At 45.8% G+C, this 26,805-nt stretch overlaps 1 protein-coding gene across 1 annotated transcript; it reads right to left on the reverse strand.

The window, feature by feature from the left end:
• Nucleotides 1-6,739: 6,739 nt before the first annotated feature.
• Nucleotides 6,740-26,457, reverse strand: si:ch211-189a15.5 (uncharacterized). The gene is made up of 2 exons (XM_060837932.1): nucleotides 25,946-26,457; nucleotides 6,740-10,520 (listed from the first exon to the last, which is right to left on the reverse strand). Exons 1-2 carry the CDS (start codon nucleotides 26,267-26,269, stop codon nucleotides 8,928-8,930), a joined length of 1,917 nt encoding a protein of 638 aa, XP_060693915.1. The 5' UTR covers nucleotides 26,270-26,457; the 3' UTR covers nucleotides 6,740-8,927.
• Between the last annotated feature and the right edge of the window lie 348 nt (nucleotides 26,458-26,805).

The following is a 26,805-nucleotide window of genomic DNA, read 5'->3' on the forward strand; positions in this document are numbered from 1 at the left end:
GCTAACTCAAACAACTCATTGCGATTCTGTGTCTCTATCAGAGTGGGTCACAATTGCACTCAATCCTTCCCTTAACACCCACTCTGCTATCCATGGGCTCCCCATCCAGGAAGAAGAGGGAGTCCAGAACTAGAGGGCATAGGTTTAGGGTGAGAGGGGAAAGATTTAGCAGGGATGCAAGAAACAATTTTTTCATGCAGAGGGTGGTGCGTGTATGGACAATCTGGTCGGCATGGACGAGTTGGACCAAGGGGTCTGTTTCTGTGCTGTACATCTCTATGATCCTATTGCTCTTTGTCACAGGTCGATGAGCAAGAGCTGATTTCCTCCTCCAGCCTAACTCCTCCTTTTAATCAGAGTTCCAATTAGAGTACCATTCCCCAATGTGGAGTAAGTCTTGTCATTTCAGATTCCCTCACGCTGATTCATATTCACTGAGAGTACGACAGACCTCTGTACAGTATTAGACAGGAGTGAACCATTGCTTCTTACTCACTGCGTATCGCCGATACAGAGATACTGGAATGCTTTCACTCATCATGTACCCAGCCTGACCTGTGGTATTTACTGTGTGTTCAATAGAGACCAGACATAATGGGCTGAATGGCCTCTGTGTTGCAAACATTAAATCAAAGGGAGTGTCAGGAAACCAAACGCCCCAATTCCACGCCAGCGTCTGAGAAAAGAAGTCAAATCAAACACAAGAATCTCATTCTAATATTTATTAAGCTTCACTGACAAGAAAATTTGAAAACATACAGAGCATTTTAGCAGCATTAAAATCCCTTGGAGTGGCTCGCACACACACACACATTTCCACCACCAAGAGAAATACCCATGTGACTAGCAAACCATTCACAAGTAAATCCCGGTGAGGACAATGTGTACGTGAGAAAAAAGGTGAAGGGGAAGGGGAAGGACTAAATCAAAGTGGACAGGCTCATTGGGACAGATGTACACGCTCTGAATAATGTCCTCCCCCCCCCACCCCACACTGCCTCAAATTGGCTCCGGGACAGGCAATAACTGGGCAGCAAAGTTACAAAAAAACTTATAAGTTGAGACAAATGGTGAAGCTATGTGCACAGAAATTAGATACACAAATATAATGCCAGACCTTAGAGAGTGTGTTGGTGAACCTGCTGCAGATTGCATCCTTTAGTGCCTTACTGAACCTGTTTAAAAGCTGGGGATTGTCTGAGTGTATTCTCCTGGAATTGTCTACTGTTTACACACAGCCCTGTTTAACTGAATGGCCTCCAGAGTTCGACAAGTTTCTGTGAAGTTGCAAGTTGTTAAATTTGTCCAGAATAGCATGGATGGCTGGGAGTGGGGGGGTTGGAAATTAGGAGAGGATCAGGTTATAACTCCTGTCCGTTGTTCACACAGTCAGGCACAGGCAGTGAGCTGTGGGAACTGGGAGGAGGGCTGGAGGTGCTCAGCTGCATGGTGACACCTCTCCACCCTGCGACTGGAGACAGCAGCTTGGCAAAGAAAACCAAGAGCTTGCATTTAGACAGTGCTTGTTACAATGTCGGCACATCCCATAATACCGCATAGCTGATGAAGCACTTTAGGAGATATAATCACTGTCGTATCGCAGGAAACAGTCAATATTTGTGCTCAGAAAGAATCCAATGTCATAATGGTCCTTTCTGACGTCAGTGAAGGGTTAGGGGTCAGGATGCTGGTGAGGGGAGGCCTGATTGTCTGTAATATATTCCCCTCACCCCACCCAGACAGGTACAGATGGAGCCTCACCTGAACCATCAGAACAGGAATTACAGATTGAGGGGCAAGAGGATGGGTCTGAACACCATTGTCAGAACTGGGGGAGGGAGCTAAAGAAATGTACAAAACCCCACCAATCTCAAAGGGAGGCACAAAGTCATGTAGAACAATCCCAGTGTTGTAGTCCCAGTATGGCACTCATTGGACCAGCTCTCAACTTATCTGCATATCACATTGCACAACAACTGATATTATTGATGGAGTGCAGATGATGGGTCATCAGACAAATCCCAACAGCAATAGATTTCAACTACATCAACACTCAGCGATCAGAGCTTATTCTCTTGGGAGTAGAGACGGTTCAGAGGAGATTTACTCCAATTGTAGATTGTTCTGATACAGGAGAAACAGTTTCTGTTAGCAGAGGACAGAGATTTAAATTGATTAGTCACTACATGAAGATGTTATCTCTTTTTGGAGTGAATTGTAATGATCTCGAACGCTCTGCTTGGAAAGGGAGGCAGAGGTGGATTCCAGAGGAACTTTCCAAAGAGAGTTAGATAAATTAATTGAAGAGTAAAAAGAGCTGTTTGAAAACAGCAGGGCAGTGGAACCCCCTAATTAGCTCATGCCAAAAATCTGCTACAAATAAACAGAATGGATCCATCTCCTGCTGCAAGATTCAGCGTCTCTTTCTGATTGTCTGCAGCAGAATCAAATAGGAAATTGTTCAGTAAAATATCAGAGATCTTCAATTGGTCCTTGCAACAAGTGGTTAAGGCAGAGCCCAAAGCAAACCTATCTTTACAAAGTTTAATTCAACAAAACAGCAAAAAGTATAGAACAAATAAATATCAAGAACAAATATTGCACTCTGCCCATTAGGGGAATGGGGCTGGGGAGAGTTGTGGGTGCACAGTTTGTACATGACAGTAATGTTTGGATGAATTGGGAGCATGAACATTATTTGGAGCACAGGAATCCAACATGATTCTCTTTGGTAACGATTTTACGTAAAGATTTTAAGCTGCAGTGGGGTTTGAAGCAGGGATGAAATGGTCATTGCTGACCCACAGGACATGGCTTACTAATGAAGATCATTGATATCATCCCAATAGTGAAGAGGTTGGGGGAAGAGAGCTTGTGGGGCTCTGCCACCAGCAGATAATCTCATCAAGTGCCCATTTCATAGGCTCCTAACAGTATACACAGAAGAAAATGGGGTATAAAGGAAGACTTATGAGCAGAAGGCAGGAGAATGGGGTTGAAAAACATGTCAGGCATGATCAATTACTGCAGCAGACTTGATGGGCTGAATGGCCCAATTCTGCTCCTATACCTTTCAGCTAAAGTAACGAGAGCTCATTAGAAAGGCACGGTGATAATCCGGGGATATTTTCATCTTAGCGAGTTTTGAGAAGATTTGTAGCTCAAGTTGAGGTTCTGTATGTGGGTTTGCTCGCTGAGTGGAAGGCTCATTTTCAGATGTTTCGTCATCATACTGGGAAACATCATTCAGATGAAGCTTCATCCAGAGGCTCACCTGAAGATGTTACCTAGTATGGTGACGAAACATCTGAAAATGAGCCTTCCAGTTCAGCGAGCAAACCTACATCCATATTTTCATCTAAATATCAGCCAGAAGAGTCAGATGGGTGAATACAGCCTAGATAGGAAGGCCATGGCATGTTTTTAGATACTTTATGACATTGGTGAGGCTTCTTCGAGAGTACTGTGTACAGTTCTGGTCACCCAGTTATAGAAGGGATATTATTAAGCTAGAGAGGGTTTAGAAGAGATTAACCAGAATGTTACCAGGTATGGAAGGTTTGAGTTATAAAGAAAGGCTGGGGCTTTTTCACTGGAGCATTGAAGGTTCAGAAGTGACCTGATAGAAGTTTGTAAAATTGAGGGGTATAGATAGAGTTAATGGTACATGTCTTTGCCCTAAGATGTGGGATTTCAAGACTAGAGGGCACAATTTTAAGATGAGAGGAGAGTCACAGATGTACAACACACAAACAGACGCTTCGGTCCAACTCTCCATACCGATCAGATATCCCAACCTAATCTAGTCCCATATCCCTCTACACCCCTCTTATTCATATAACAATCCAGATGCCTTTTAAATGCTGTAATTATACCAGCCTCAGGTTCAGAAAAGATTTACAAGGGTATTGCCAGCATTGGAGGGTTTGAGCTACAGGGAGAATAGGCTGAGGCTGTTTCCCCTGGAGCGTCGGAGACTGAGGGGTGACCTTTTAGAGGTTTACAAAATCATGAGGGACATGGATAGGGTAAATAGACAAGGTCTTTTCCCTGGGAAGAGAAATGTAAATAAAGACATGAGAGGCAAGCTCTTTACACAGAGGGTGGTTCATGTGTAGAATGAGCTTCCTGAGGAACTGGATGTGGGTACAATTACAATGTTTAAAAGACACTTGGATAAGTACATGATTAGGGAAGGATCTGGAGGGATATGGACTAGGAGCAGGCAGGTGGGATTAGCTTCAGCACGGACTGGTTGGACCGAAGGGTTTGTGCTGTATGACTCTAAGACAACATGCTCTGCAGTGGATCAAGGAGCAAGTATACTAGATTGTGCAATGAGATAGGATCTCATAGTAAAGACACCCCACCATAATATATTTGTTTGTTTTGAATTCATTTTAAGGGACAGAAGAGTGGGTCTGAGACTACTTATAACATTTAAATAAGGGCAATTATGAAGGATTGAAAGCAGAGCTGGAAAAAGTCAATTGGCAAGTTAGGTTAAAGGATCAGTCAATAGAGATACAGTGACTGATATTTCATGGATATTTCAGATATACTCAGAAAACTGAATAGATACATTCGAAAGAATAAGAGAACTTCCGAGAGATGAACCATCATCCATGGTTAATGGGAAATGTTAAAGATAGTGCCATACTTAAAGCTAGAGTATATAATTGTATAATCTTTGTGAAGATGGATGGCAGGTTAGAAGATTGGACAGAATATTAATAAAAAACAGCAAAGAATAAGTAAAAGGTTAATAAAGAGGGAACAATTAGTGTGTGAAGGAAAATTAGTCATCAATATAAAAACAAATGGTAAGAGTTATATTTAAAAAGTAAAGAATTAACCAAATAATTGCTGTCCCTATAGAAAATCAGACTGGAGAACAAATAATTGAAAATAAGGAAATGGCTGGTTAACTGAACAGACATTTTGTATGAGTCTTCATAACAAGGGATATATGTAACATCCCAGAAGCAGTGATAAATCAGGATCTGGAAGGGAGGGAAGAATGCAGGAATATTACAATCACCAGAGAAATTGGGCTGAGTAAATTTCTGGAGCCTGAGTTTGACAAGTCCCTGGATCCTGATGGATTATATCCTTGGCTGTTAAGAAAGAGTGGCTGGTGAGATAGAGGATGCATTGGTATTAATTTTCTCAATGTTTCTTGATTCAGGTATGTTTCCATTGAGTTGAAAAATAGTGAATATAATTTGTTTCTTTAAAAACAGACATGGAAAGCAGGAAGCAACGATTAGTTTGCTTAACATCAGTCATTGGGAAAATGTTAGAAGCTATTATTAAAGAAGTTACAGCCAGGCACTTATATAATTTTAAGTTGATCAGGCAGAGTCAACATGATTTTGTGAAATGGAAATCATGTTTATTGATATATTGGAATTATTTGAGGGGTAACATGTGATGTTGATAAAGTGGATCCAGCAGATGTACTTGACTTAGATTTCCAGAAGGTGTTTGATACGTTGTCAGGTTATTGTGAAAAGTAAAAGATCATAGTATGGGCATAACAAAGTGCTTTGGACAGAAGATCGCCTGGCTAAAAGAGAGTAGAGAATAGGAATAAATAGATCTTTTTCAGGATGGCAAAATTTGATGAGTGGTGTGCCATAGGGAATGATGCTGGGATCTCAACAGGTTACTATTGATAAAAATTGGCTTAGATGAAGGGATACAAAGGTATGGTTAGCAAATTTGACAATGACAAAAGACTGGAATGAAAATTAAGTTGTGGAAAGGAGACAAAGGTCCAAAAAAGATGTAAGCAAGTAAATGGGTAAAGATGTACCAAAGTGAGTCTAATGAGTGAGGATGTGAAATTGTTCACTTTGACAAGAAGTAAACAACATTATTTAAATGGTGAGAGATTGCAGAGCTCTGAGATGCAGAGTTTTGGGTGTCTCCATGTATGAATTGCAAGGGTTGAGCATGTGAGTATGGCACTACTGAGGAAAGATAACAGAATGTGATCATTTATTGCTAGAGGAATTCAATACAAACATATGGAGGTTATACTTCAGTTACAGACAGCACTAGTGAGACCAGGAGTATTGTGTACAATATTGGTCTCCTTAACTAAGAAAGATTGTAAATGGACAGGAGGTAGTGCAGAGAAGGGTAACCAGGCTGCTACCTGGAATAGGTGGGTTGTCTTATGAAGAAAGATTGGACAGACAGGTTTGTATCTACTGGAGCTTGGAACAGTAAGACGCAACTTGATTGAAACCTCCAAAATTCTGAGGGGTCTTGGACAGTGAGAGGATGGATTGGTTAAAAATCAGGGACAGTAAGCAACTCTTTCTTTCTCTTAGAGAGATGTAGGTGGTTTTGGAGTACACTTTCTGAACAGGCAGTGGAAGCAGAGTCCTTTAATATTTTAAGGCTGAGGTGGGCAGAATTTTGATAAGGAAGAAGCTAAAAAGTCATTGGGGCAGGGGCGGGGGGATTGCGGACTTGAGGTTACAAGCAGATCAGCCACAAGATTACCAAATGGTGAAGCAGGCTTGACGGGCTGAATAGTCTACTCCTGCTCCTGATTCATACGCTTGTGTGTTGATCATGTGGGTCATGGATATAGCCCTGCAGGATTATGGTCAACTCTGACCTACACTATAGTCTATTGAGGGAACATGGCAGGAGCTCAATGGTAGTAACTCTCCTGTTAGTTCTTATCCATTCCACCCTCGCAACTCTTGGGCCAGAGAAAAAAAAATCATTACAGAATATAGGCACCACTGGCTAGGCCAGCATTTATTGTCTGTCCCTGGTGCCCCCTTGAGAAGGTGGGGGTGAGCTGCCTTCTTGAACAGCTGCAGTCTGTGCGCTGTAGGTAGACCCACAATGCCTTGAGGGAGGGAATTCCAGGATTGTGACCCAGTGATAGTGAAGGAACAGCGATACATTTCCAAGTCTGGATGCATCTAGCTTCAATGGCAGCTTTTAATGGTGATGTTCCTCTGGATTTGCATCTAGTTTGCAGAGGTGGCAGATTTTGAAGGTGTTGTCAAGGGAGCCTTGGTGAGTGGTGCATATTACAGACGATCCACAGTGTTGCCACAGTGGTGAAGGCAATGAATGATGAAGGTGGTGGATGTGGTACCAATCAAGTGGGTGCTTCTTGAATGTAGTTGGACCCATCACATCTAGGCAAGTGGGCAGTATTCCACCCCATTCCTGACTTGTGCCTCAGATGGTAGCAGGCTTTTGGAAGTCAGGAGGTGAGTTACTCGCTGTAAGATTCCTAGCCTTTGGCCTGCTCTTGTAGCCAGTGTGTTTGAATGGCTGGTCCAGTTCAGTTTCTGATCAATGTAAACCAATGAAAGAAAGGTCAGTGATGAAGAAGCTGAAGATGGTTGGGCCTAGGACACTGCACTGAGAAACTCCTGCAGAGTTGTCCTGGAGGTGAGATGACTGACCTCCAACAACCACAAACAGCTTCCTATGTGTCAGGTATGACTCTAGCCTTTCAGTTCTGAAGGACGATTACTGGATCTGAATTATGAACACTGTCTTCTCTCCACTGATTCTGCTGAGTTTCTCCAACAATCTCTGTTTTAATTTCAGATCTCAGCTTTTTGTTTTACTTTAGGACTCTAATCTTTTTTTCCATCAGTGGCCCATTACCCATTTCCAGGTGCCCTAGTGGTCTAGTTTGTGGACTAGTAACCCACAGTGAGAGATGGAATATCCTCTGCTAAGTTGAGAATTCAGCTTTTCAATAAAAGTCCAGAAATAAAGAGCTGGTTTCAGTTAAAGCAACTGTAAAGCTATTGTTTTGTTGTAAAAACACAACAGGTTCATTCATGATGTTTAAAAGGAGGAAGCTTGCTGTGTTTACCCAGTCCGGACCTATACGTGACTCCAGTCTCAAATCAATATGACGGAGGCCTAACTGCTGTCTGAAACTGCTGAGACAGGACTCTCAACACTAGGAGAACAGAAGGTATCTCACTGTTGGGAGGAAGTGAGGACTGCAGATGGTGGAGATCAGAGCTGAAAATGTGTTGCTGGAAAAGCGCAGATCAGGCAGCATCCAAGGAGCAGGAGAATCAACATTTCGGGCATGAGCCCTTCTTCAGGAAACCCGAAACGTCATGCCCGAAACGTCGATTCTCCTGCTCCTTGGATGCTGCCTGACCTGCTGCGCTTTCCCAGCAACACATTTTCAGCTCTGATTCCTGAAGAAGGGGTCATGCCCGAAACGTCGATTCTCCTGTATCTCACTGTTACCCCTGTTCAGGGGTATCCAGGGATGGGGGAGGTTGGTATAAAGTTAGACTTCTCAGTGACACCCACACTTCTGGAACTAATTCAAAACAAAAAGGTTTAGGCTCATCATTGATTGATTTGCCCTTTGTGCTCTCTCTCCAAGGTGGATACAGCTTTTGCTCTGGGTTTCTGGGTGAAAATGAAGGTGGCCTTGCTAGCACAAACTGAACAGAGGGAGTGATGACTGGGGCTAAGTGCTTCTTGGACGAAATGGACCAAACGGAGGGGTATCCTCACTGCAGTAGACTTTCACATCTGGATCAGCTTGTTGTCACTGTGTGCTCCCCATCGCTCCTGATGGGGCTGACACTTACAAACACTCCTCAGGCACTCCTCACTTAAAGTGGGTCACTTCTCTCGGGAAAGACCAGTCAGAAGGCAACTTGTCTATTGGCAACTCTGGTGAACAATCACGTCCAGGCACACAGCCACTTTGTTGGGTAGTAAGAGCCCCTGGCTGATTTCCCCTCCCTGCCCCAGGCATTGAGGGGGTGTGGCAATTCCAGCGCCTTGGTGATCAAGCGGACGGACTATGACTAGATGGCTCAGTTTGCTCGGAGACCCGGCCAGTCAGTTTGGCTCAGTTATCAGCTCAAGCACCAAGGATGGCTCTCACCAAAAGCCAGCGTTTAAAGGTCCTCATCTTGCCTGCAGTGACTGCACCTCACTGACTTACCATCAACAAGGCTGACACTCCCCTCTGGCAACTTGCTCACGCAGACGTAAGGGTCAGGGCTTTCTCCAATCAACAGCTCCTGAATTTCTAGGCAATCCTTGGACATGATATGGCGCTGACTCGCAGACGGCCCCAAGCTGCAGTGAGGACAGATCTGAGACCCGGAGATATCGCAGGACACGGCCGAGGGTGGCCCAGCCTCCAGGCTGCCAGGCGGGATATAGAAAGACTGGGGGGGCTCTCGGACAATCTGGCCCCCTCCATCCTGCAGCATGTTGCTCATGAGCTCGGAGTGTTCCATCAGCGTCGGGGCCCTGAGAATCTCCACCGGAGAACACACACAGCACTTGGGAAGGCTGGGGGGCCGACAGGCTGCGAGCTGGTCAACTGTGTGGGTCTGTTGAAGACGTTTCCCTCCTGTTGGATCAGCCTGGCTCAGACCCACACACTGAACCTCCGAGGATCGGAGCTGTTTCAAGGGGTGGAACTGGGCAGTCTCTGCTGTTGGATAGGGCAGTTTCTCCTTATCCATATGCTTCAGCTCAATCTCCACTGGGGGGTCACTCTCCTTTTTCCGACTGGTAGAATTCCCATTCAGGAACTTGCCATATTTTATGGATGAGGTGTTGTCTGATGCCTGATAGTTTTTCTCGGACGGTCTGTCCTCTGGATAGAGCTGGTTGGTGGCATCCAGTGCACCATGTTTCAAGGAGGCGTTTAGATCTCCTGTGTTGAAATCTGCCCTGTCCCTAATCTTCAGGTTCTTACTGTCCGATGGAGTTGTAATTGGAGTTGAATTGGGGAAGAAGCTCAAGGACTGGGGTTGATCTGGAGACAGTTTGATGTGAGGTTCTGATCGAGGCTTTTGCACCATGGACTGTTTCAGGAGCAGCAGAGAGTCACACTGCCCCCCTTCCCCATTGGGATTGACAACTTCAAGCAGCTTTGGAGGGCCTGAGTAGCCCAAGTTGCCAGCGATGGCAATGTCGGAGTAGTCACGGTACAGGTCAATGCTGTCTGGTGGAAACATCATGGAGGTGGGCAATCGATCGTTGGCAGTGTCTGACTCTCTATCCTCGAGTGCTCCTACCCGCAGCCCGAGGGTTTCGTGGTGGTTGGCAGAGAGTGGCAAGGGTGAGTTGGGGAGCCCAGACTCGTCATGGCCTTCCTCACAGCTCAAGCCTGACTTTGTGGCCCCCTCATTTGCTGGAGCAGACCATTCACTGAGTTTTCTGGGTCCGGTTTTAATGGCGATCAAGTGTTTGATGCAGTCGGCCTGATTGAGAGACAAGCAAGACCTCACCTGCACAACGTCTTGACAATTACTGTGCACGGCTTGTTCCATCATCTCCTGCATCAGCACACACTCAGCCCTGGCTAAGAAACATTCAAACCCAAGCTGGCCAATGGTGTCTTTGCTGACCTGTTTTGAGATCACATATTCACTGATTCCTTTCTGAGTGTATCCCATCTTCACCAAGATCCCTTGAAGGACATCGGGAGGAAAAACTGGCTCAATGAAGTAGACAAAGGCTCCTGTGAAAGTCTGAAATAAATAGGATGTGATTAGTTTTTTAAGGAAAAATAATCAAAGGTTTTTTCTCTAATAACTTCCCTTTCACCCCCAAAGGACCCCTCCTGTCTCTCCCAATTCCAATCGAAGGACATTAGTATAAACTAACCAACTTCTTAAATCTGCTCGAGAATTTAATAAGGTTAGATTTGATCATAAACTCCACTTTAATTCCCAATCTCAGAAAATTACAGTCCAAAATTGGTCAGATTCTTAATGGTGAGAGGCAATGGCCTAGTGGTATTATTGTTAGACTATTAACTCCGAGACCCAGGCCATGTTTTGGGTGATCTGGAATCAAATCCTGCCATGGCAGATGATGGAATATGAATTAAAAGAGAAGTCGAGAGTGAAGAGTCTGATGCCAATTGTTGGGAAAAACCTACCTGGCTCACTAAGTCTTTCAACAAGGAAACTGCCTTCCTTACCCAGTTTGGCCTGAGAGACTCCAACCCACGGCAAAATGGCTGACTCTTAACTGGCCTCTGGGCAATTAGGGATGGACTATAAATACTGGCTACATCTTATAAATGAACTTTAAAAAAAAGAAAAAGGCTCTCCACAGGTAAAGCTTCCCAAGGTATCGAATTCTAAAGAATCAGAACTCTCATAGTGAAGAAATCGTTCCTCATCTCTATCCAAAATGGTCGACTCCTCAACCTTAGAATTTCCAGCAAAAGTAAAAACTTTCTTTCAGCATCAGCCCTAGAACTTCAAGCTATGAATACTAATAAAAGAAAAATTGTTGGAGAAATTAGTGGGATTTCCTGGAACTAATGGTCTATGGCTTAGAGTTCTAAAAGGGTTGGCTGCAGAGATGGTGCATGGCTGGCTTATGATCATCCAAAATTCCCTAAGTTCCAAAAACTTAAAAATTTCAATGAGACCCAAACTTGAGACTAAAGGTCTACTCCATGTAGCTGTTTCTTATAGAAAAACCTCTTATCCCAGGAACAAGTTCAGTGAACCTCCACTAAAGCCCGTCTGCAGACTAAAAGACGTTGGATGCTAGCTTTTTGCAACTTATACTCAATTCCCTCTGTGCTGCAGCTTTCTGCAACCTTTTCCCATTTAAATAACATTCAGCTTTTCCATTGCTCCTGCCAAAGTTCATCATGTCACAACATCCCATGTTGCATTCCATCTGCTAAGTTTTTTGCCCACTTGGTTAATCTGTCCTTGTCCCTCTGCAGACTCTGTGTCACCCTCACTACTCATCTCCCCACCTGTTTTTGTATCACCTACAAACTTGGCTCTGGTACATTCACTTTCCTCACCTCAATCATTAATATTCACGTATTGTAGGTAATTGTGATCCCAGCACTGATCCCTGTGGCATTCTCATAGTGACATTACACATCCTTCTTAGGTACAGAGACCAAATCTGTACACTTTGCTCCCAATGTGGTTTCACTAAAGGTCTGCAAATTGAAGACTTCCAGATTCCTTCCAATCCACTTACAATAAAGGCCAACATCTAATTTACTCCCCTAATTGATTGCTGGACTTGGAAATTAATTTTAGGCTGTTTGTACAAGGACTCCCTGATTCTTCTGAATAACAACTGTTAGTAGCTTCTGCCTGTCTGAAAAAAATACAGACTTTGTACTTTCCTGACCTAAGTGAATAAGGTTATATTTGCACACATGATGCTCCTACTACCATCATCTTATCCACTCAATGAGCGAGCCTATAACTCATTACAACTCATTGTAGCTTCCTCACAACATACATTCTCACAGCTTCGCATTATTAGCAAAGTTGGATATAATACACTAGTTCCCTTTATCTAAGTCATATATATAGATTGTAATTAGCTCAGGACACAGCAAGCTTTCTTGTTATACTCCAGCATTCACACTGTGACAACTCTAGAATGACTTGTTTAATTATATTCTCTGTCTGTTTACCAATTCACTTTCTATGCACCTATATTATTCCCAACTTCATGAATCCTTATCCTTATTCAACAATCTTCCATGTGGCACCAGGTCAGATATCAAACCCAAATGGTTTCCCCTATGTACCCTGCTAGCTATTCCCTTAAAAACTCAAATGGTTTCAAATCATTTCCTTTTCAGAAAATCTCACTGACTCTGCTTAATCCTACAACCTTTTCCAAGTGCCTTCTTAATAACATGGTCCCAGTTATTTCAATGATCGATGTCAGGCTTTATGGCTAGTAGTTCAATATGTTTTAGACTGCAAGACCATAAGACATAGGAGCAAGTGCAGGCCATTCAGCCCATCAAGTTTGCTCTACCACCAGCATGGCTGATACGATAATCCTCAACTCCACTTTCCTGCTTTATCCTTGATGCCTTTCCTGATTAAAATCTAACCGCCTCAGCCTTGAATATACTTAATGACCCAATCTTTTCAGCCCTCTGTGGTTAGCAGTTTCACAGAATTACTACCATCTCAGAAGAAATTCCTCCTCGTCTGTGTTAAGTATGCGACCCTTGTTCGGAGATTATTTCCTGTGGTCCTAGTCTGTCCCAGAAGCGGAAACAACTTCTCTGTGTCAAATCCCTAAGGACTTTCTCTGTTTCAATAAGCTTGACTCTCATTTCTCTAAGATCTGATGAGAGTAGTGGTCTGACCAACTCAACCTCTCCTCATAAGGCAGCCTGGCCATAACTGGAATCAACCTTTTTTCCTTTACTAATAGTAATTGTTTTAATTTCCTCATTTCCAATGGACTTTTGTTTAGCTCCTAGTTTGGATTTGTCTTTTGATTATGATTAGATTAGATTCCCTACAGTGTGGAAACAGGCCCTTTGGCCCAACAAGTCCACACCGACTCTCCGAAGACTAACCCACCCAGACTCATTCCCCTACATTTACCCCTTCACCTAACACTATGGGCACTTTAGCATGGCCAATTCACCTAACCTGCACATCTTTGGAGTGTGGGAGGAAACCGGAGCACCCGAAGCGTGCCCACGCAGACACGGGGAGAATGTGCAAACTCCACACAGTCAGTTGCCTGAGGTGGGAATTGAACCCGGGTCTCTGGCGCTGTGAGGCAGCAGTGCTAACTGCTGTGCCACCATGCCGTCTTCTACTGCAAAGGCAGATATAAAAACATTTGTTTAGTGTCTCTGCCATTTCCCTATTCCCCAATATAATTCCTCCAGTCTCTAAGGGGCTTACGATGAGTTTTGCTACTCTCTTCCTTGTTTACATATTTGTAGAAGCAAAACGTTCACTAATCTACGCTGGGGTCCCCCTCCAGGAATGCAATGACCTTGATACTCCCTTTCTTGTTTTCAAACCTCTTCAAAGTTTGATCCCCTTCCTATCTCTGTAAACCTCCTCCAGTCCAACAATCCACTGCGATCTCTGTATTTTTCCCCTTCAGGCCTCATGTACATGCACTATATTAACTGCTCCACTATTGAGATGCCTGTCCTTTTCCTACTGAGCTGTCAATAAAGTGAGTGCAAATCAGAATGTGTCAATTACAATAATTGTTTTGCTCTCTGTGCATTAATCAAAGAGACAGATAGAAAAAATGGGATTAAAAGAAAGCAAACAGAATAAAATTCTGGTCTCCCTTCTATGGGAAAGAGTTCAGAAAAGATTTACAAGGATGTTGCCAGGGTTGGAGGATTTGAGCTATAGGGAGAGGCTGAACAGGCTGGGGCTGTTTTCCCTGGAGTGTCGGTGGCTGAGGGGTGACCTTATAGAGGTTTATAAAATCATGAGGGACATGGATAAATTGAATAGCCAAAGTCTTTTTCTTTTCCCAGGGTAGGGGAGTCCAAAACTAAAGGGCATAGGTTTAAGGTGAGAGAGAAAAGATATAAAAAGGACCTGAGAGGCAACTTTTTCATGCAGAGGGTGGTTGTGTATGGAATGAGCTGCCAGAGGAAGTGGTGGAGGCTGGTACAATTACAACATTTAAAAGGCATCTGGATGGGTATATATGAATGAGAAGATTTAGAGGGATGCTGAGGAAAGTGCTGAGGAAAATGGGACTAGATTAATTTAGGAGGTCTGGTTGGCATGGAAGAGTTGGAGCTGGTAAAGCACAGCAAGTCAGGCAGCATCCAAGGAGCAGGAGAATCGACGTTTCGGGCATAAGCCCTTCTTCAGGAATGAGGAAGGGTTTATGCCCGAAACGTCGACTCTCCTGCTCCTTGGATGCTGCCTGACCTGCTGCGCTTTTCCAGCAACACATTTTCAGCTCTGATCTCCAGCATCTGCAGTCCTCACTTTCTCCATGGAAGAGTTGGACCAAAGGGTATATTTCTATGCTGCCAGATTCTATGACTCTTTATTTTTAAATATTACAGGAGTAATTAATATATGGAATGACAAGATATCAAACAATTCAGAAGTGGGCAGTAATTGACCATGCCATTAAAACTCTAAACTATTAAAAGCCTTAAACTGTTCTCAAATGTTTCGTGGGCAAGTTTGACAATTTCACACAGAAGAAAAATACTGTGGATATTGGGAGATGGGAAATGAAAACAAAAAAAAAACTGGAGAAACTCAGCAGATCTGACAGCATCAATGTGGAGGAAAAACAAGATGAATGCTTCAATCTGGAGAAAGTATTCTTCAGAACTGATTCTTTTCTATTTCAGAGAAGAGTTATATTGGACTTGAAGGTTAATTCTATTTTTCTCTCTCCACTGATGCTTTCTGTCTTGCTGACTTTCTCCAGCACTTTCTGTTTTTACCTCAAATTTACAACTGTCCATGTATGGGGACAACATGAGACTTTTGCCAAGGTCCCAGGTATTGCAAGGTTTTTGGAGGAGAACTGTAATTCGGACAGGGGTTTCTGGATTTTTAAATTTAATTGAACATGTACCTGTTAGAACGTGTTGTCGCAGTAGTGCTGAGTTGAAAGCCTGACTGTTAACCTTAATATAAAATCTGGACTGCTGCTGCTTGTGTTTTCTTATTTGACCTTGGAATGTGACCACAGTCAAGGTCAGGAACTGTTACCCATCCCTAATTATCCCAGTGAGCTGTCATCTTGAACTGTTGCAGAACTTGGGTGTATAAAAGATACTCACAATACCCTTCAAGAGGGAATTCCAGGACATTTAGCCACACTGAAGGGATGGTGATATATTTCCAAGTCAGGATGGTGAGTGGCTTGGCAGGGACCTTGTAGGGGGTGGTGTTCCTATGTATCTGCTGCCCCTGTCCTGGTGCGATCTGAGGATCGTTGGTGAATTTCTGCAGTGCATCTCATAGATTGTACACACCACTGCTACTGAGTGGTCTGCAGTGGAGGGTGTGGGTGGTGTACAGATTGAGAGAGCTGCTTCTGGCTGGTATGTTTCCTACATGAATTGGTCACGCTAAATTGCCCGTAGTGTTAGGTAAAAGGGGTCAATGTAAGGGTATGGGTGGGTTGCGCTTCGGCGGGTCGGTGTGGACTTGTTGGGCCGAAGGGCCTGTTTCCACACTGTAAGTAATCTAATCTAATAACTAATCTAATTACAACAGTGACAGCATTTCAAAATGACTTCAAAGCATTTTGGGATTTGGTGCTCCATAAGGTGCTACATAAATGTACATTCTTTCTCTTGAGCAACAGATTGCTGAGAGAGAGAGAGAGAGAGATTGCTGTTCAAATGACCTCCCATTGAAAAGTACCAGAGTAGAAAGCAAAGCAGCTGACAGTAAAGAGATAAATTGCAGGTAGAAAGAGATGAGGCAATGACCACAAATGCTGGAAATCCAAGATAAAAGCCAAAATGCTCGGCACTATTTAATACGTCAGACACATTTTAAGGTTTTGGGCAACGACTTTTCTTCAGAACTGAGTTCTAGACAAAAGACATTGAGCTGAAATAAGAACAGTGATCACACTTTTTGATTGGACTTTTTAAAGATATTGCTGGTATTGACATACACAGCCAAGAGTTAGCTGCCTTTAATATGCTTTTGGTGATGTTTGTAAGGAAAAACTCCTCTGTCCTTAGAATAGGCCCTGTAACAACCCAGAAATAGGAACATAAGTAGGCCATTCGGCCCCTCATGGCTGATCAGATATACCTCACATCCACTTTCCTGCCTTTTCCCCAAATCCCTCGTGTTATCTACTGACCTATCTCTCTCAGCCTTAAATATATACAAGGATTCTGCCCCCTCAGCTCTTTGTGGCAAAGAATCTCCAAGATTCACAACCCTCTGAGAGAAGAAATTCCTTCACATCTCAGTCTTAAATTGATGCCCCTTTCCTCTGAGGCTGTGCCCTCTGACCCTGGACTCTCCCAGGTACAATCCCAACCTGTTTAGCCTTTGCTCCTAAGATAATCCCTCCATACCAGGGATCATCCAGGTGAACCTTCTCTGAACTGTCTTCAATGAAATGGTATCTTTCCTTAAATAATGGAAGATATCGGCTTACAGTACTCCTGATGTCATCTCCCCAGCACCTTTTACAGTTGCAATAAGACTTCCCTACTCTTATAATCCATACCCCTTTGACATTATGTAGTCTCTCTGGATTATTAGTGCAGTGACAGTACCATTATAGCACTGCCTCCCCTGTTTTAGACCTCTCAGCCAAAGGGTACATCCTGTATTGAGCATGGCATAGTCTGTCGGAGTTGTGTGTGCTTGACTGAGATCAAACCACAATTCTTCTAAGCTCCTCCAGAATGAAAGGCCAGCCAGTCTATTTAAACATTCCTCGTGGGACAATCCTTCTATCCCGGGAATTAGTGTTGAGAGTGTGGAGCTGGAAAAGCACAGCAGATCAGGCAGTATCTGAGGAGCAGGAGAACTGACGTTTCAGGCACAAGCCCTTCATTAGCCCATTCCTAATGAAGGGCTCAGGCCCAAAGAATTGACGCTCCTGCTGCTCGGATGCTGCCTGACTGATGTGCTTTTCCAGCTCCACACTCTCGACTCTGATCTCCAACATCTGCAGTCCTCACTTACTCCTATCCCAGGAATTAATCTGTTGAACCTTTGTTGCACTCCCTGTATAAAGGAGATTGAAATAGGACTCAATACTCTGGGTGTGCTCTCACCAAGACTCCATACAACTGCAGCAAGACATCTTGACAACTACAGGCTTGCATTCAGTGATACAACCAAAGGGAGTGCCCTCATACTTGCTTCGAACGAAGAGGCCACTGTGAATATTTTACCGACGTGACTGTTAAATTCTTTTAAAAATATTTCTCTACAATTCTCATCGCATGAAAATGAAAAAAATGGGAGGTGACCTTATTGATTCTTAGGGGACTCGACAGCATGGACATGGAGGGGATGCCTCCCCCTGGAGGAGAGTTTAGGACCAGAGGGCATCATTAAGGGGGTCGCACATTTAAGACGTAGATGAGGAGGAATGTCTTCTCTCTGAGGAGAGAGAATTTATGGAATTCTTTGCTACAGAGGGCTATTGATCTTGGATTATTAAGTATATTCGAGGTTAAGATAGATAGAGTTGAATCAGTAAGGGAATTGAGGGCTATGGAGATAAGGCAGGAAACTGGAGTTGAGGATGGTCAGATCAGATCAGACTTGGTCTCACTGAATGGCACAGCAGATTCAATGGGCTGAATGGCCTACTTCTGCCCCTATGTATGATGGTCTTATATAAATGCACATGGTTGGGAAATTAAGAATTGGGCAATAAATGCTGGTCCAGTTAGTGCAGCCCACATCCTCTGAATGAGGAAGAAAGGGGTGAGATAATCCCTGCCATGGGAGGGTACAGCATTTCTGAGATACATCTTTACTAAGAAAGTGATGAGACTATGGGAAGGAGCCCCCTCCCAGAGGGACTAGTCGAGGCGAATAATGTAGATACCCTCAAATGGAAACAAGCTAAATGTGTAAGGGTAAAGGAGTAGAAAAGTTTACTGTGGTTTATGACGATGGAATGACAGGTACCCTGTCTGGAGCAGATCACCAGAACAAACCAGTTAGGCTGAATGGTTGGTTTACTGTCCTATATGTTCCAGGTAACTGCTGCAGGTTGTAAAAGGTTTTGTTTAAACAAAGTTGCTATGAAGTGTCAATGAAGAGTTAACTTCAGTGGTGTGGTTTTGAGTCATATGTTGGAATGGACTGGATAAAGGCAGCAGGTTCTCACCTGAAGGATAATCGTGAACTAGTTTCTTTTTCTGTGAAAAATGGTTTTGAAAGCCTCTGGTAACAGTGACCTTGTTTTTTATTAAAATTTCCTTTTTTTAAATATACTCGTGATTGGCATAAAATCGACTGGATCCTGATTGAATCCTCAGGGTCAGATACTGTGTGACTCCTGTCCCACACCAATGCAGATTTTTTTCACCAGTGGGACATGGGCACTGTTGGCGGGGCCCAGCATTTATTGCCCATCCCTATTTGCCCCTTGAGAAGGTGGGGGTGAGCTACCTTCTTGAACCGCTGCAGTCCACGTGCTGTAGGTTGACCCACAATGCCCCTGGGGAAAGAATTCCAGGATTTTGACCCAGCGACAGTGAAGGCACAGTGATATATTTCCAGGTCAGAACTTGCAGGTGGTATATCTGTTGCTCTTGTCCATCTAGATGGAAATGGTTAGGGATTTGGAAGGTGTCATCGAGGGATCCTTGGTGACCTACTGTGGTGCATTCTTCAAAGAGTACACACTGCTGGTGCCAAGCATTGGTGGAGTGGATATTGAAGATGGTGAACGTGGTGCCAATCAAGCGGGCTGTTTTGTCCTGGATGGTGTCAAGCTTCCTCAGTGTTGTTGGAGCTGCACCCAACCAGGCAAGTGGGGAGTCCTCCATCACACTCCTGCCTTGTGCCTCACTTGTGGACAGGCTTTGGGGAGTCAGGTGGTTGAGTTACTCACTGTGGTACTTCCACCCTGTGACCTACCTTTGTAGTCAGTGTATTTAAATTGCTAGGAGAAAGTGAGGACTGCAGATGCTGGAGATCAGAGCTGAAAATGTGTTGCTGGAAAAGCGCAGCAGGTCAGGCAACATCCAAAGAGCAGGAGAATCAACGTTTCGGGCTTCCTGAAGAAGTCGATTCTCCTGCTCTTTGGCTGCTGCCTGACCTGCTGCGCTTTTCCGGCAACACATTTTCAGCTATTTAAATTGCTAGTCGAGTTCAGTTTTGTGTCAATAGTAAACTCAGGATGTTGATAGTGAGGAATTCAGTGATGGTAATGCCATTGATTATCAAGGGGTGATGGCTAGATTCTGTCTTGTTGGAGATGATCTGTGTTCATTTATTCACATTATTTATTAAAGACCTGGATAATGGTGTGGAAACTTGCTGATGACACACTTTTAGGCTGCATTGTAGACAAAATAGATGAAAGCATAAAATTAAAGGGATATTGGCAGACTGAGTGAATAGTCAAAACTGTGGCAGATAGAGTTCAATATCAGCAATTGGAAGGTTATCCATGATGGATTAAGAAAGGATTAATCAGGGTATTTTCAGGATGGTATGAAGATGTCCAAACAGACACTAGGATTCAGGTGCAGAATTTAAATGCCACGAACAGGTGCAGAAAATAATCATGAAAGCTAATGCAATGCTGGCCTTTATATCAAGAGGACCTTTTAAAAAACATCTTTCACAGGAAGAGGGCTTCCCTGACCAGACTAGCATTTATTGCCCATCCCTAATTGCCCAGAGGGCAGTAAGGAGTCAAACACATCGCTGTGGGTCTGGAGTCACATGTACAAACAGGTAAGGATGGCAGTTCCTTCCTTAAAGGACATTAGTGGTTTTTTTCTTCACATTGGATTCATGGTCATCATTAAACTCTTAATTCCAGATTTTATGCTGAATTCAAATTCCACCACCATCTACCATAGCAGGTTTCAAAACATAGTCCCCAGAATGTTACCTGGATCTCTGGATAATCATTCCTGATGAAAGGCTCTGGCCCGAAACGTCGAATTTCCTGTTCCTTGGATGCTGCCTGACCTGCTGTGCTTTAACCAGCAACACATTTTCATCTCTGGATAATCAGTCCAGTGATAATAATACCAGACCATTGCTTCCCATTTTAACTTCCCTGGAGCACAAGAATGCAGGAGTGCAAAATCCTGGTTAGACCCCACTGTGGGTAGATCTGGGCACCACCTTCAGAAGGATAGATTGGCCTGGGGGGGTGGGGGAGAATATTGCGGGTTTACAAGAATGAACTCTGTTATGAGGACAGATTGGACAAATTAGGCCTGTTTTCGCTAGAATTTAGAAGGTTAGAGTCATAGAGATGTACAGCATGGAAACACACCCTTCGGTCCAACCCGTCCATGCCGACCAGATATCCCAACCCAATCTAGTCCCACCTGTCAGCACCCGGCCCATATCCCTCCAAACCCTTCCTATTCATATACCCATCCAAATGCCTCTTAAGTGTTGCAATTGTACCAGCCTCCACCACATCCTCTGGCAGCTCATTCCATACACGTACCACCCTCTGTGTGAAAAAGTTGCAATCTGGGGAATGTTTCCAAGATATTAACAGGAAAAAACAGGATAGATAAACATGAACTATTCCCACTGATTGCCCCCAGTTCTAGAATCCCCATAGTCTACAAGTTAGGGTCAGACCATTTGGGAGAGATGGTAGGAAGCACTTCTACACACAAAGGGAGGTAGAGGTTTGGAAATTTCTTCAACAAACACCAGCTGTTGCTGGATCAGTTGTTAACTTTAAATCTGAGATTGATAATTTTTTGTCAAGCAAAGATATTAAGGGATACAGGCTAAAGGCAGACATTTGGAGTTAGGCCATAGATCAGCCAGGATCTCACTGAAACACAGAACACGCTCAAGGGGCTGAATGGCCTGCACCTGCTCCTATGGTCATTGCCTAACATGTGTCTGACATGAAAGTAACTTGCCAGTGGTCAGCCCAAACCTGGATATGATCCAGCTCTTGGTGAATTAGGACACAGACTGCTTCAGTACCTGAGTCTTCGCGAATAGTGCTGAACACTGTGCAATCGTCAGCGAACATCCCATTTCTGACCTTATGATGGATGGAAGAATATTAAAGACGCAGCTGAAGATGGTTGGTAGACAGGCAGGAGGCTGGAAGAACACAGCAAGCCAGGCAGTATCAGGAGGTGGACAAGTCAACGTTTTGGGAGTAACCCTTCTTCAGGACTGGGGGTGAGGGTAAGGGCAGCTGCAAATAAAGGGGAAATGGGGAAGGGTTTTGAGTGGGGAGAGGGGTGGAATGGTGAAGTAGGGATAGCTGAGCACAGGTAGAGAGTACAGCCTGCTTGGTCAATAGGAGGAATGAATCTAGTTGGTGGCTGGAAGGAAAGGTTATTGAGAGGAATGTATGGGAGGGGGAAGGGGCTGGGAAAGGAGTCGGGGGACGGGAAGAGAGTTTGTTTGAATTTGGAGCACTCGATGTTGAGCCGTCCAGGCTGTAGGCTGCCCACGTGGAAGATGAGATGTCGTTCCTCCAAATTGCTGTCTGGTTCGCTGTGGCAATGCAGGAGGCCGAGGATGGGCATGTTGGAAAGGGAGTGGGATGGGTAATTAAAATAGGCGGTGACTGGGAGGTCTGGTCAGTCCCTGCGGGTCCGGTGGAGATGCTCGGCAAACCATTCCGAGTTTACGTTTGGTCTTCCTGATGTAGAGAAGACCACATTGGGAGCACCTGACGCAGTAAATGAGGTTGGAAGAAAGGCAGGTGAACCTCTGTCACACCTGGAAGGACTGTTTGGGGCCCTGGACACAGGTGAGGGGTGATGGTGTGACGGCAGGTTTTGCATCTTTTCTGGTTGCAGGGGAACATTCCTGGGGGTTCTTGGGGGTTGGTGGGAGAGTGGCGCAAACCAAGGACTGTTGAAGGGAACAGTCCTTGTAGAAACCAGAGAGGGGTGGGGAGGGGGAGATGGTGGAGTTGGCAGAAGTGTTTAAGGATGATGCGGAGACTAGTGGGTGTCTTCATTGCATTTGAAGAGGGGGTGGGGTAGAGCAGTGGAGCGGGGAATGGAGGGGGTGTGGTGGAGGACTGTCAGTATGACAGATGGGGGGACAGCACTTTGTTCAAAATAGGTGGACCTCTGGGATGCTTGGGAGTGGAATGTCTCCTCATCCGAGCAGAAACGGTGGAGGTGGAGGATTTGGGAGAACGGGATGGATTTTTTGCAGGATATTGGGAAGGAGGAGGTGTAGTCCAGGTAGTTATGGGAGTCTGTGGGTTTGCAGTAAATGCCCATCTGGAGACTATCGTCGGAGATGGAAAAGGTGAGGTCAAGAAAGGGGAGGGAGGTATCCGAGATGGACCGAGTGAATTTGAGGGTGGAGTGGAAGAGGTGGGTGAAGTTGATGAACTGCTCCAGTTCAGCCTAGGTGTAGGATGCAACACCGATACAGTTATTGATATAATGGCAGAAGAGGTGGGGCACAGTGACTGTGTAGGGACTGAAGAGGGACTGTTCGATATAGCCAACAAAGAGGCAGGTGTAGCTGGGGCCCATTCAAGCCCATGGCCACCCCCTGGATTTGGAGGAAATGAGAGGAGTTAAAGGAAAAGTTGTTGAGGGTGAGGACTGGTTCGGTGAGGTGGAGGAGGGTATTGGTGGAGGGGGACTGGATGGGTCTGTTGGAGAGGAAGAAGTGGAGGGCCTGGAGGCCATCTTTGTGAGGTACGAACATGTATAAGGACCACACGTCCATAGTGAAGATAAAGCGCTGGGGCCAGGGAACTGGAAGTTAGTGAAGAGGTGAGGGGTGTGGCTGGTGTCGCGGATGTGGGTGGGAAGGGCCTGAACCAAGGGAGCGAGGATGGAGTCAAGGTCGGACGAGATGGGTCCGGTGGGGCAGGAGCATGCTGAGACAATGAACTGGCTGGAGCAGTTGGGCTTGTGGATCTTGGGGAGCAGGTAGAACCAGGCAGTGCAAGGCTGGGGGACTATAAGGTTGAAGGGAAGATGAGGGCACAGACAGTGCGAATGATTTTGGTTTGATGGGTCACAGTGGGATCATGGTCAAGGGGGAGGTAGGACATGGTGTCGGAGAGCTGGTGTTCGGCCACTGTGACACAGAGGTCTGCCCTACAGACTTTGTCAGCGGGTTTGATGGTGAAACGGGAATTGGTGCGGAGAGAGTGAGGTTGGAGTGGGTAAGGGGGGGTGTGGAGAAATTGAGGCGGCTGATGTCACGTCAGCAGTCAGCAACGAAGAGGTCTAGGGTGGGTACAAGGCTAGTGGGGGGACGCGGGAGACAGGGTCCTCAGAGGGAGGCTGGGAGTTTTTGTCAAAGGCACGGCGGTGGTGGCAGTGGCGGGTGCGGCTTTCCGGTTAGTGGCTGGCAGGAAGGGTCGATCAAAGAAAAGGAAGGGAGGGGGGAGGGGCTGGGAAGGGAGTCGGGGGCTGGGAAGGAGAACTTGATGTTGAGTCCTCCGGACTGTAGGCTGCCCAGGCGGAAGATGAGGTGTTGTTCAGTGTGGCAATGGAGCTGAGGACACTACCCAGAGATGTCCTGGAGCTGAGGTGACCAATCTCCAACAATTACCTTCCTATCTGCCTAGTATGACTCCAACCAGCAGAGAGTTCCTCCCTCCCCCTTCACATCCCCCTCCTGCCAGGTTTGCTGGGCTACGTGATGCCACATTCGGTCTAATAAGACCATGAGAAAGAGGAGCAAGAACAAGGGATGAGCTGCTGGGGTCTGCTCCACCATTCAACTGGCTGATCCAATATTCCTCAGGTCCACTTTCCGATCCTTTCCCATATCTCTTGATGCGCCGACTGATTAAGAATCCATGTCAACTTTAAATACACACGAGGACTCTGCCTCCACAGCTCAATGTGAGTTCCAATGACTCTCAATCCTTGGAGAGAAGAGATTCTTCCTCAGTCTTACATTCCTGCCCCTTTATTCTGAAACTCTGCCCTCTGGTCCCAGACTCTCCCTTGAGGGGAGACATCCTCCCACCACTGACCCTGTGAAACCCCTTAAGAATTGGGGCGGCACGGTGGCACAGTGGTTAGCACTGCTGCCTCACAGCGCCAGGGACCTGGGTTCAATTCCCGCCTCAGGCGACTGACTGTGTGGAGTTTGCACATTCTCCCCGTGTCTGCGTGGGTTTCCTCCGGGTGCTCCGGTTTCCTCCCACAGTCACAAAGATGTGCGGGTCAGGTGAATTGGCCATGCTAAATTGCCCGTAGTGTTGGGTAAGGGGTAGGTGTAGGGGTATGGGTGGGTTGCGCTTCGGCGGGTCGGTGTGGACTTGTTGGGCCGAAGGGCCTGTTTCCACACTGTAAGTAATCTAATCTAATTCTGTATGTTTCAACGAGATCATCTCTCTCACCGCTAAACTCCAGTAAGTAGAGTCCCCAACCTGTTTAGCCTTTGCTCCTAAGACAATCCCTCCACACTTGACTCTTATCTTTTGTCCTTTTGCTGAGTAACAGTCCCCTGATGTGCCCAAGGATGCCTGATTTCATTAAGAGATTGCTATATAAAGAAGTTGTTGTTGCATCGGCATTCACGTGGGAATGGCAGCATCAGTCTCCCAGGAGAACACATAATGCAGTAAACAATGACACTCACAGCTGGAGTTGAACAAGGTCAGAGGGACTCCAGTCCCCACACTCGGGCGAACTTTTAGGCTCCTCTCACTCTCTGAGTCCCTGAACTGCATTTGGAGTTGCTTCAGGGTCTGCTGCTGGAGAATGTTTGGGGTGGGTCAATGCCAGCACCTTCCAGGTGAGGGAGCAGTAATGGCTACTTTCACTTTAACCTCTCCAGCACTGTGCAGACCCCCTGAAAAGCAAGTGTTACCACACACTGACCCTTCCGAATGGGTTACAGGGAAAGTGTGTTGTAGGAATGCAGTGTGTAGAAACTGGGACCAGAAACTACCTCCCCACAGAAGACAGGCACAAGGGGAGACCATTCAGCCCATCAAGCCGTGTCTACCATCCAACACTATCATGGGGGATCTTTTATAGGGTCCTTGGTGGGCCAAAAGACCTCTTCTATACTGTACGATGCGAAAACCCCGCAATTCAATTCCACTTTCCCGCCCACTCTGTCTCCCGTGATTTCCTGAGACTCCCAAACTCCAGCAATCCCGGCCTTAAATATATCCCAACCTGGAACCTCCTCAATCCCCTACGATGGAGAACTCCCAACCCTCAGTGAAATACGTCTCAATGTTGTAATTTTGAATTCTTCCAAATCGAAATGTCTTATCAGAAATGAAACGGGGGGGGGGGGGGGGAGGTGTGTGGTGTTTATGGAAAGGTGATGAGGGAATTAGAAGGAAACTGAAACCCAAAGTAGGTCCCTTCACCAGCTTGACCTGACAATGTCACCCTGGAGAAAATGTCCCACCCTCTAATGTCACTGCCGGCCACAGTGACCCTGACCCCACTCAGAGATCCCTCGTCCAGCCAACCCCACTTGCCAGACCCCCCCCCCCCCCCCCCACACACACACACACAGACCTTGATCGACTTGATCTCCTTTCTCCAGGGCCACAGGAACAGGTTGATGGAGATCAGCTCCAGCAGCTCAAAGGCTTTCCCGAGGGCGAAGAGAGCCCGCTGTCCGCTGCCCTCCCCGCTCTTGGCTTCCACAAAGCCCAGCGCCAGGCGGTAGAAATCCAGCAGCGGGAAGCGCTGGCGGGGGGCGGCCGTCGAATCGAGAAGCTCCTTCCCCCGGCGGAGCTGCTCGCCCCCGGCGCAGGGACACAGGCTGCCGGAGACGAAATCCTTCTGGTAGGAAGCCAGGAACTTTTGGTAAAGTTCTGCCCTGCTGCAGCCGCCCATGTTGCAGGAGGGGAATTCCCCAGCCAGCTGGATACAGTGTATCAATTTCCTGAAATGTATCAAACTCTCCCTCCCCGCGCTACAATGTATCCATCAGCCGCTCGCCCTTCATTCAACTTCCCAGCTCCAGGGGCAAGTTTGCTCTTGTCTGTCTCCCTCACCCTCACTGTGACAGGCAAATGGCAAACTGAAAGTGCTCCTGCGCAATGCTGCCTGCATTCGGACCCCGATCACTTCACTGTTTCACCGAGGGCGATGCTCCAGGAAACCGGCCCGGGAGGGCAAGAGATTTCTGTTTTCTTCCCCAGTAGGAGAGGCGGTGCTCCACTGATACTGTCCCTGCAGTTTGTTGTCACAGAGAGGAGAAAGTGCGGTCTGCAGATGCTGGAGATCAGAGCTGAAAATGGGCTTATGCCCGAAACGTCGAATTCTCTATTCCTGAGATGCTGCCTAACCTGCTGTGCTTTGACCAGCAACACATTTGCAGCAGTTATGCCCGAAACGTCGAATCTCCTGCTCCTTGGATGCTGCCTGAC

This window comes from Hemiscyllium ocellatum, chromosome 17 (genome assembly GCF_020745735.1).
Source record: "Hemiscyllium ocellatum isolate sHemOce1 chromosome 17, sHemOce1.pat.X.cur, whole genome shotgun sequence".
In the NCBI taxonomy this organism is placed as follows: Eukaryota; Metazoa; Chordata; class Chondrichthyes; order Orectolobiformes; family Hemiscylliidae; genus Hemiscyllium; species Hemiscyllium ocellatum.